Raw genomic sequence first — 12,316 nt, 5'->3', positions numbered from 1 at the left:
CAATTTCCTGCTCAAGATTTGATTTGATTTGATTCTCGTTCTTAAGATTTATGATGCTAAATTCTTAATGCCTCATCAATGAAAATTCAATCCAAGTTAAAGTTGTACTTAGTAACAAATATAAAGAGAAAAAGTGGCTGCTCTTAAGATTTTCAATACAAGAGTAATGCAAAACAAGTGTTGGACAGTGGAACACCATGCACCCAAAATTATCCAAATATAATGGTTTTAATAATTCAATGCGTAAATTGCTTTACTCAAACGTGGTGCATTGGAAATTCCGATGATGTATGATGTGCATATATTTTGAGGTTAAAATGCCCAAATTAGTTTTCACAAATATCAAGGCATCTGAAGACTGACATGGAGCTGGAGTAGCTTTGAGTTCCAGCTGTTAGTGATTTGGAATTTCGGTAATTATCTTTTGACAGCGTGTGCAAACTGTCATAATTAATATTTAGGCACCTTAAGTGCTTGGAAATCTTTGCAATGCTATGTGCTGCTTTCTAGTCCAGTGAGTGTATTCATGTTCAGTCATTGGAAACATTTCAGAGAACAAATCCTAGTCTCTGATCCTGAGCAATGGCTGTTGCTGCTGATTCCAAAGGCTAATTTTTTTAAAAAAGTAATGAAGCAAAAGATATGTTCAGTTTCCATTTACTACCTTCAGGGGAAAAAAATTCTGTAGCTATTTTCAACTTGTTCCATTTCCTGATCTGATTGGGGAATGGACAAAATGAATCAGTTTTCCAATTCAAGGTGAAGCACTCTGTGTGAGAGAGGAAGTCTGACCATTTTTTTGATCGCATTGCTTTTTAGGGAGACACTTGAGCAGGGGCAAAAAAAAAGGGAAAAGTGCACATACAGATTCCCGCCAACCCTTTTCTTGGGTGCTCTTGTACAATATACCATTTGCTGGCAGAAAGGACAGACAGCTGAGAAGCTTCAAGGGAATCTGCAAGTACAGTGCAGTAACCAGCCATTGAGATGGTATGCACTTCTAATGCTCTTGCCTTTCTTATGGTAAAGTAGCTGGTCTCCACTTTGAACCATTCCCCATGTACTGACCTGTGTAGAATTACAGGTTTGAACCTTTATCTTTTCACTTTGTGATGCAGCTGAATGAGTACCAATGTGCTCTGCCACCAAGGTGGCAATGCACTTGTTTAATGCGTGGAGAGAACCTTGGAAAAATATATTGGGAATAATTTTCACTTCCTCTATAATGAACTAGGGCTAGTTTGTCCCACTGTTGTTTGTTTGTTTATTTATTTATTTAGAGATACAGCACTGAATCAGGCCCTTCAGCCCACCGAGTCTGTGCCGACCATCAACCACCCATTTATACTAATCCTACATTCCTACCACATCCCCACCTGTCCCTATATTCCCCTACCACCTACCTATACTAGGGGCAATTTATAATGGCCAATTTACCTATCAACCTGCAAGTCTTTGGCTGTGGGAGGAAACCGGAGCACCCGGCGAAAACCCACGCAGACACAGGGAGAACTTGCAAACTCCACACAGGCAGTACCCAGAATTGAACCCGGGTCGCTGGAGCTGAGAGGCTGCGGTGCTAACCACTGCGCCACTGTGCCGCCCTGTATATTGTACCACTTTTTCTCAAATCATTGAAAAACTATGCCACCTTTTTGAAGTATCACACGAAAGTGTCTATTCTTGCAGGAGCCTTAGATTGGCTGGCTGACTGTGTTATTCACTAGGAGGTCAAGGCTAGTCTGCCTTAATTGCCCAGATGCTTTATTGCCTTTGTAGTCTTCAAAATGTGCCAACCTTTCTCTGGTAACACTCTCAGAAGTGAATTTCTTTGAGTGACGCTAAGAGCGTAAAATCATTTGAAATCTGGAACCTGACTTTGAATCCAACCCAGGTAAGTGGTACAAAAGACTGTTGGTGTCACACATGAAATAGCTTTGGATCAGTCTCAATCAAATTTCTAATGGGCATGGTTCTACATCACAAATCGTCCCCCAAACCTCTTCCTCCCCTGCTCTCCCATCCCCACCCACACACGTGATTTTGCACTAATTGCCTTTTTCAATTAGAAAGAAGAAAGATTTACTTTTATCTCGCTTCTTTTCACAATCTCAGAACATCCCAAAGTTAAGTACTTTCTGAAGTGAAGTCACTGTTGTCATGTAGGAAACGTGGCAGCCAATTTGCACACAGCTAGCTCCCACAAACAACAATGTGACAATGACAAGATCATCTGTTGTAGTGATGTCAGTCGAGGAATAAATATTGGCCAGGACAGTTGGAAGATCTCCCCTGCTCTTCACAATAATGCCATGGGATCTTTTACATTCACCTGAGACAGTGGATGGGGCTTGAGTTTAACGACTGATCTGAAAAATGGGACATCTGACAGTGCAGTACTTCCTCAGTACTACAGTGGGTGTGTCAGCTTAGATTTTGTGTATAAGTGCCTAGAGTGGGTCTTAAACCCACAACCTTCCGTCTCTAAGGTAAGAGTGCTACCCACTGAGCTACAGCCGAAAGGATGGTTTACGTGGCAACAGGATGGAAAATGCATCCTGGTACAGTCAGAGGGATGCTGGTTTATAATTTCTTGTTGAGAATTTAAGAAATGTGCGTATATCACAGGATGTTTTAATCCTATATAAAATTGTGAATAAAGGTTTAAAAAATGCTGAGAATCTGAAGACTTTGGAAGTACAGTTAGCACACTCTCACATCCAGTTTGAATTCAGCCCATAATAATGAGATGGGAGTCTGTTCTCTGTACCCGTTCTAAGGGGTCATAAGTGAAATAACTTGGGGCAGTCTCCATCCGTTTCCTAATGGGAACACGGCCACAGCACGAAATTTTCAGTAATTAGGCACAAATTGGCAATCTGTCCCTAAAAGACTGTGAGGATCGATGGTGTGGGAACTCGAAGCATTGCTTTGGGCCAGTAGTAGGTGATCATAATGAGGTTTGGAGTTTGTCACATTGCTAGAAAAGAACTTGAGGGAGTTTTATGCTTCATGTCAAAGGAGTGTTTCATGCTGACAAAAGATACATAAAATAAAAATGGAACACATTTTGAATGTAGATACTGTACCTTAATGAGCGCCTCCTTGCATGGTGGTGTCCTTCTGCATTTCACACATCTAGTCAACTGAGCTAACCGACCCCCTTATATGGATTTAATGTACAGATAAAACCTTTCCGGATCTGTTCTATGTAAATGTGCTTTGAGCCGTTAATTGACTGGAACCACGGTTCTTTATTTGCAGGTGGAGCAGTATGCAGTGGAGATGGGCATAGACCAATGGTCTCTTTCTTACATGGAAGCAATGTGTCTGGGCAAATGCGTTACATAGAATCATAAAGCACAGAGGGGGCCATTCAGCCCATTGTGCCTGTGCTGGCTCTTTGAAAGAGCTATCCTGTTAGTCCCACTCCCCTGCTCTTCCCCCAGAGCCCTGCATTTTTTCCTTTGTGTATGTTACCAATTCCCTTTCGAAAGCTATTACTGAATCTTTTCCACCACCCATTCAGGCAATCCATTCCGTTTGCAAGATAAATATATATGCAAGATTCATTGTTTTTGTTCCCAGTGGACTTTTATCACTTTGGCTGTGTAAATTGTACCTCATGCAGGCCTACGTTTGTTGTATCTGCCTCTTCTACCCTCTGGTGCTCTCCAATAGCAGTTTGGTATGATGCAAGATTGGATCACCCTTAAAACCTTTTTCATTTTTTTACTTGTCTGCTGACAACTGTGTAACTATCAAAATAAGAAGCTTTGGCATCGTTCATTATAGCACTGCAACCTGATAGACCCAGTTTGTTTGCTTGCAACAGACACCAGATATAGTGGACAAATTGGGTCTGCATTGATAAGTCTACTGTAAACAGTCTACACTTTGTAGCTAATAATAGTGAGCTGCTATTCTTAACATACTGCAAAATGAAACCTGTGAACTGGTTGCAGGTAGAGAAGACCTTGGCTTCCCTCGCTGCAGCACAGAACTTGGATAACTTTTTGGACCTGTATAGACAGCATATAAGTCAGCTGATTGGATGGGTGGCTGACACGCAGCATCAGTGGACCAGCTACTCTGTGCAGCACCTGCAGTTTGAAACTATTATTACTCAATCTGGTAAGGAGGATAAATTGTGTGTCACTCAGTCAAATTTTACACAGCTGACATCTTGCGCATAAATAGCTTTTTTCCACGTTTTGCACATGAAAGTTTTTGCATATTTGAAAAGTCATGGTAAGTTTCAGAATATCAAGACTCGAGTAGTATCCATTTGGATAGGGATACTATATATCCAAAATGCTATAGTGAAACGAGAAGCAATAGGAGCTGGAATAGGCTATTTGGCCCTTCGATTCTGCTCCACTATTCAATATGATCACGGCTGATCATTTCCCTCAATTGCACCTTCCCGCACTATCCTCACATCCCTTAATTCCCTTTTTTTTACCCAAAACTCTATCGACCTCTGTCTTGAATATACTCAATGACTGAGCATCCACAGCTCTCTGGGGTAGAGAATTCCAAATATTTACAACCCTTTGAGTGAAGAAATTTCTTTACATCTCGGTCCTGAATGGCTAGGCCCTTATTCTGATACAGTGGAACCCCTAGTTCTAGACCCCCCCAGCCAGGGGGAACATCATCCCAACACCTGCCCTATCAAGCACTTTAACAATTGTATATGTTTCAGTTAGATCACCTCTCATTCTTCTAAATTCTAGACAATATCAGCCTACTCTACTCATTCTTTCATCATAAGACATTTTCCTTATCTCAGAAATCAGTCTAGTGAATCTTCATTGCACTCTCTCGAAGGCAAGGATATACTTTCTTAAATAGGGGACCAAAGCTCAGCAAAGCCCTATGTAATTGTAGTAAGAGCTTCTATTATCTGCACCCCGATTATTCACCTTCCAAAGTGTCTGTCAAAAATATGAGTAGAAGATTAATTTTCCAGTCTTTTAACTCCAATCTTCTCCTGTCTGATATAAATCAACATCACAGCCGAGAAAGACTCAGATCAAATATAAACACAAGAAATGCTGGAACCACTCAGCAGGTCTGGCAGCATCTGTGGAAAGAGATGCTTTCTCGGGTCAGTGACCCTTCTTCGAAACAGATCAGTTTATCTGCCGAATGTATTACAGTGCCAAGCGTGAAAGACCAAACTATGGGGTCACTCAAATATCCTCCTATTTCCACTGTCCACCAGGGATGCTCCTTCCTTCATGGTTTGTAATGGTGGTTCCATTTTATTAAACTTTTTTTCCAGTGGGTTTATTTTAATTTAATGTGGTTTCCAATTGAATAAATCTATCCAGGCAGGAACAAAGTGAGCTTAATTGCACTTCTGTAATAAGGCATTTAAAGTAGGTAACCGCTCTGCTTACAGACTTGTATAAAGGTTTTTCTTCCATTTCCTGCTTAAAGGATTTTTTAATCAGGGCAAGTCTGGAATTACTATTGCAGTACAATGAAATGCATAATTCAAAATCCAGTAAGTGTGAGTTCTGTGGTAACTGCAATGGTGGAATATTGGCAGGAGATTTGCATTGGAGTCCCTGTATTGAGTGAAATTTGGAGGTTTTCCTGAGGAGAGTGCTTCTACCCAGTGGCAACCACGTCTCCTGGGTCAAGACAGCAAGTGGATGGGTGAAAGTCTCACGTATAAATTTTAGATTTAGTTTAGTTTGGAGATACAGCACTGAAACAGGCCCTTCGGCCCACCGAGTCTGTGCCAACCATCAACCACCCATTTAAACTAATCCTACACTAATCCCATATTCCTACCACATCCCCACCTGTCCCTATATTTCCCTACCACCTACCTATACTAGGGGCAATTTATAATGGCCAATTTACCTACCAACCTGCAAGTTTTGTGGCTTGTGGGAGGAAACCGGAGCACCTGGAGAAAACCCACGCAGACACACGGAGAACTTGCAAACTCCACACAGGCAGTACCCGGAATCGAACCCGGGTCGCTGGAGCTGTGAGGCTGCGGTGCTAACGACTGTGCCACAGCATTGTAACTGCTGGGGCAGTGAACTTTTCGATGAAAGCATTTGTGTGGGTTGCGAGGGAGAAAAATAAAAGGAAATTTTAAAGAAAGAGTTGTATATACTCATCTATTTAATGTGCAAGTTTATGTTTTGTTAAAATAGTCAAGCTAGCTGCACTTCAATGTTTTTGCTCATTAAATTGAAAGGCGTGTGTGCTAGGGGCATGAAATGTTTTTCTACTCTTTGCATCCAGTATCAACATCCAACAACCATGTCAATTATAGCATGGAACTTATGCAGTATAAAGCTCCTTGTTGCAATGGTTCCCATAAGGAAATTTTGTCTTCTACATTCCGGAAGCTATAATTTATTTTAATACAATCCTCGCTGAATTCTGTACCCAAGATGACAATTATGCCAATTGCAATAATCTGGTTACTGGACTTGACATAATCTTGTACGACAGTTCCAAACCCTACTCTCAATGATGGATATGAATACACACACCAGCAGTTTTGCTGGTCAAAGTAATTATCCTTCTTGACACATAAATGGTAGAGAAAGTTTATTTACCAAAGATCCGTTTCTAAACTGTAAATACTCCTTGTTTTGTGCTCCTGCTTGAATCTTCGTTATCCCAAAGACTCCGTCTGCTCCTGGTATCTTTTTGCACAGTTTGAACAGCCACTTTTTCAAAGAACTGCACTTTTAACCTCATTTCATTTTGTACCTTCTTGACTGATGGGGATAGAAGACTTTCATTCCATCAATTTGGGCTAGCTTCAAGCCTTAGGCTTCCAGATCTTATCCGGTGTGTCACTCAGTCCCTTACTAGCCTTCTCATGCACAGCATTATGATCTGCTACCACTTAGTTTTAATGGCTCAGATTTTGCAGTCAGCGGTGAAGGAATACTGATCGCCATTCCTCTCTGACAGCTGCCCATACATTTTTTGCAGGCTTTCAAGCACAGACTTGCTTTAATCCAGCGTCTGATCCAGTGTGACGCTGTCTACAGGACATGTGGTAGCATCTGTGAGCAGGGCACAAAATAGTGAGGCTCTTCAACCAGTCACATTGAAGATTCCTCTTTGAAACACACAGAATCTAAGTCAGGAAGTATAAAGCAAGAAATATAAATTAGGTTTTAACAATGTACAGAAAGCGAAATAAAGATTGGGAAAGATGTGATGGAGATAAAAGAGATGGACAGGAAAAGTGGAAAAAAATTAGTTCCTTTTTTGAAAAAAAATTCCAACACTACTTAACATCTGAAGGAATGAGATGCCACACTGCTAAAATAAAATGTTTAGAGCTAGAGGTTGGACTGAATTCTATAAGCCCACCGCCCAAATCTTTCCGTCCCTGGCAATGGCGCCAGCTGCCTGTGCGCAGGCGTTGACACCATTTTTAAAGGGCTGTTCGCTCTACTGACAAACTTAAATATTTAAAGAAATAAAGTTAAATAAATACATCCCTTTTGCCCTTCCCCCACCCCAAAACACTTATCTTTACTATCTGATTTTCCCCCCCCCACTACAATTGCATAAACTATAACCCTTCCCATCATCCCCTGCACCCATGACACTAATTTGACACCCTCCACTGAGAAACTTGCCTCCTCCCCACCAGTGTTGCACTTAGTTTCCCCAGACAGCGATCCAAAGGCGTGGCAGTGTTGGCCGCTGGGGTGAAGATCGCAGCAGGACATTTGGGGGCAACGGAAGAGTCTTAATTCAAGTATTTTAATTATTTATATAAATATTTAAATTGCAGTCCTGTCACCAAGTGCGGGGGTGGGGTGGGGTGGGGGGGCCACGAGGCCTCACCGCCACCGGCAATATCAGGCCGGGTCCTGCCAACGTCGAGGTCCGTGGCGGGCTTCATCCTGGGCCATCTTCAGGCTCACCCCGCCACAAATTGACATCGAGGGCTCTAGAGAATGCAACCAGTTTTTTCAGTACATATCATGCCACTAAAATTTTATGAACTCCTGAATGCACCAGCTCTAACCTACTTCTTGCATGTGTAGTGGTTAAATACCTCAACTTCATGCAATTACATATATTTCAATGCTGGCGAGGTTCTGTTATAGCATGACCTGTGGAGGAGCAGGGGAACTTGGACCAAAGCTTCCAGGTTTCGGTGTTTAACTGCACATGTGTGTGCTCCTGAAGGTGCTATCCGATTTACTCCATAATAACAGTGAGCACTGACAACCTCAACATTATTATTAATGCAAAATAAGGGCCAAAATGTTGGGTGTGGTGAGCAATTGAATGATTTTAGATTTTGTTGGTGGCCTGTGTGGAAATGCAATCAAAGGACTTTTACAATTTGCATCAAATATTTGTTATGCAAGCTTTCGGTACTGTTTTGTAGATGAACAGAAAAATAATCTGCGAATGCGATAAAGTATGAAATAAGAGAAAATGCTAGAATACATGTGTATCAACATCTGAAAGGAGAAAGAGCAGTTTAACATTTTGGGTTATATATCCTTCATCAAAACATGTCTTTTTTTCAGATGCTAATGGATTTCTGTGTTTAGAATGTCTTGCCATCATTGTGTTAAATTGGCAAATAGCCAGCATAAAGTGCCTCATCTACTCCCTGGACAGAGGAGCCAAGAAACATCCTTATTTTCTATTGTATTTAAGCTGATATTGTTGGCAGGTTTCTTCCTTATTCTTCTTACAAACTGGAAATGTTTGGATAAATATTTGGTTTCCATGCTGGTCTCTTGTTTTCTGGTAAAAGCAAAATACTGCGGATGCTGGAAATCAGAAGTAAAAACAAGAAATGCTGGAAATTCTCTCTCCACAAATGCTGCCAAACCTGCTGACTGTTTCCAGCATTTCTTGTTTTCTGGTGGTATTTTCTGTCTTGTCTGTTGTCTGTCTGTCTGTTAAATAGCAACATTCTTCTGTCACATCTCCCACCCCCACCCCCAGTATGCACCTACATACTATTTGGTTGACTGTATTCCCTTTCCTTTTATTAATTTGTCGTTTTGTTACAGCAGTCTCTCAACCTTGAGATAATTCCACATTTCCTTCAACCTGCAATGAGCATGTTCCTTTTGGCTTTCCTCCCCTTAGGCTTTTCCATCATGAATAGAAACCATCTCCTCTGAGATAATATAGGATGGCCAGTTCAACAAACAGTTGCAATCTGGTAGGGTTGCAAAATTATTTTAAGTACCCAGTAAGCACTGAGTAAGTCTACTATTGGTTAAAACATTGAGTGTCACTTGCTATTGTAGTAAGAGTCTCCTGTTTTGTGTGCTGCTAGTTGAAGGATGTGTGGAGGTTTTGAGCCTATATATACACTTGGAATGGTTGTGTTTTGCTGTGCCTCAAAACAGAAGATTTACTTGGGCATATATTAGGGCTTTTGCTGAGCTATTGTGAAGATCCTCAGAACTATTTTAAACAATGTATTATTGACACCTATCACAGAATTGTTAGAGCACAGGAGGCCATTTGGCCCCGTCATGTCTGCGCTGGCAGTCCAAAGGAGCAATTCACCTAGTGCCACTCCCCTGTCTTCTCCTGGTAGCTCTGCACATTCTTCCTTTTCAGATAATCCAATTCCCTCTTGAATGCTTTGATTGAACTTGCCTCCACCACACTCTCAGGCTTTGCATTCCAGATCGTAACCACTCACTGCGTGAAAGTTTTTCGTCATATCTCCATTGCTTCTTTTGCCAATTAACCTAAATATGTGCCCTCTTGTTCTCAATCCTTCCACCAGTAGGTATAGTTTTTTCCTATCTATTCTGTCCAGACTCATGATTTTAAATACCTCTATCAAATTTCCTCTCAACCTTCTCTTCAAGGAAAGCAGTCCCAACTTCTCCAGTCTATCCAAGTGACTGAAGTTCCTCGTCCCTGAAACCATTCTTGTGAATCTTTTCTGCACCCTCTCTAATGCCTTCACATCTTTCCTAAAATGTGGTGCCCAGAACTGGACACACTACAGTTGAGGCCAAACTAGTGGTCTATACAGGTTTAACATAACTTCCCTGCTTTTGTACTCTATGCTCCAGGATGCTGTATGCTTTATTAACTGTTCTCTCAACTTGTCCTGCCACCTTCGATGACTTATGCACATATACCTTCAGGCCCCTCTGCTGTTGCACCCCCTTTAGTTTTGTACTGTTTAATTTATATCGTCTTTCCGTGTTCTTTCTACCAAAATAAATCACTTGACGCTTCTCTGCATGAAATTTCAACTGTCACTTGACGGCCCATTCCACTAACCTATCTCTGTCCTTTTGAAGTTCTACACTATCCTCCTCACAGTTCATGATGCTTCCAAGTACCATTCGCAAATTTTGAAATTGTGTCCTGTACACCAAGGTCTAGGTCACTAAAGTATATCAGGAAAAACAAGGGTCCTAACACTGACTCTGGGGAACTCCACTACAAACTTTCCTCCAGTCTGAAAAACGTCCATTAACCTCTACTCTGTTTCCTGTCACTCAGCCAATTTCGTATCCATGTTGCTACTGTTCCATTTATTCCATGAGCTATAATTTTGCTCACAAGTCTGTTGTGTGGCACTTTATCAGATGCCTTTTGGAAGTCCATGTACACCACACCAACAGCACTACCCTCATCAGCCCTCTGTTATCTCATCAGAAAACTCTCCACCAAATTAGTTAACTGTGATTTGCCCTTAACAAATCCAAGCTGGCTTTCCTTAATTTACCTGCATTTGTCCAAGTGACTATTAATTTCGTCCTGAATTAAGAAGCTTCCCCACCTTCAAAGTTAAACTGACTGGAGTCAGTGAAGTGCCTTGGTAAAGACAGATGCAAAATATTCATTTAAAATACCTCAGCTATGCCCCCTGGCTCCATATGGGATTCCCCTTTGGTCCCTAATCGGCCCCACTTCTCCTTTTACCACCCTTTTACCATTTATATGCCCACAGAAGACTTTTGGATTCCCCTTTTATGTTAGCTGCCAGTCTTCATACTCTCTGTTTTGCTTCTCTTATTGGCTTTTTCACCTCTCCTCTGAACCTTCTATATTCAGACTGGTTTTCAGTTGTATTATCCACCTGACATCTGTCCTAAGCAAACTTTTTCTTAATGTCTCTTGTCATCCAGGGAGCTCTGGATTTGTTTGCTCTACCTTTCCCTTTCGTGGGAATATACTTTGACTGTGCCTGAATTATCTCTTTAAAGGCAGCCCGCTGTTCAGGTACCATTTTGCCCACAAACCTTTGATTCCAATTTATCTGGGTGAGATCCATTATTACCCGTTGAAATTGGCTTTCTCCCAGTCAATTATTCTCGCTCTGTATTGTTCCTTGTCCTTTTTCATAGCCATCCTAAACCTAGAATCAATGATCATTGTCCCCTAAATGTTCCCCTACTGACACTTGATTCACTTGGCCCACCTCATTCCCAAGAACCAAGTCTAGAAGTGCCTCCTTTCTCATTGGACAGGAAGCATACAGCTGTACACACTCTAGGAACTCTTGCTCCTCTCTGTCCTTTACACTACTACTGTCGAAGTCTATATTTGAATAATTAAGGTTCCCCCATTATAGCAACTTTATAATTCTTGCAGCTTTCTGTAATTTCCTTGCAAATTTGTTCCTCCACATCTTTCCCACTAGTTGGTCACCTATAGACTACGCTGAGAAATGTAATTGCACCTTTTTTGTTCCTTAGCTCTAGCCAAATAGATACTGTCCTTTTCCATCTGGGACATCCACACTCTTTCCAGCACTGCAGTGTTGTCAATCAGTACTGCCTCTCCTCCCCTCCTTTCTTTACTTTCTTATCTTCCCTGAACATCTTGTATCCAGGAATATTTAATACCAAGTCCTGCCTGCCTTTGAGCCAGATCTCTGTTATTGCCACATCATATTTCCACATGGCAATCCGCTCCTGTAACTCGCCAATCTTATTTACCAGACTCCATACATACACAGTAACCCTATATAGACTTGATTGCTTTCTCCCTTACTCTGAGCCCATCTAATAACTTACTATTTTCTACTCCAGTGCTATCTGTCTCTCCCAGTATTCTGTGCATCTTGGTATTCCTCTCTGATATTACCTCCTGGTTCCCACATCCCTGCCGAGTTAGTTTAAATTGTCCCCAATAGCAGGAGCAAACTTGTATCTCTGCCATCTGTACCCTGATATTGGCACTTTCAAAATCTTGCATTTGAGGGCTTTGCACATTGTGACACAAGCTAGCAGGTGGCAGTCACACAGTACCTGAGAATGTGACATTCACTACTGTTGGCATTCTGTGCTTCTGCAGTCTTCCA

At 41.5% G+C, this 12,316-nt stretch overlaps 1 protein-coding gene across 1 annotated transcript in view; it reads left to right on the top strand.

Moving 5' to 3' along the window:
* The window catches only part of LOC137383521 (dynein axonemal assembly factor 5-like), a 116,212-nt gene that overhangs the window by 80,397 nt on the left and 23,499 nt on the right, over positions 1 to 12,316 (top strand). The window contains exon 8 of the mRNA XM_068056560.1: positions 3,966 to 4,134. Within this exon, the coding sequence (XP_067912661.1) occupies positions 3,966 to 4,134 (169 nt within the window). The remainder of the gene's footprint in view (positions 1 to 3,965; positions 4,135 to 12,316) is intronic.

This window comes from Heterodontus francisci, chromosome 24 (genome assembly GCF_036365525.1).
Source record: "Heterodontus francisci isolate sHetFra1 chromosome 24, sHetFra1.hap1, whole genome shotgun sequence".
Classification (NCBI taxonomy): Eukaryota; Metazoa; Chordata; class Chondrichthyes; order Heterodontiformes; family Heterodontidae; genus Heterodontus; species Heterodontus francisci.
This window is presented reverse-complemented; position numbering and strand designations above follow the sequence as displayed.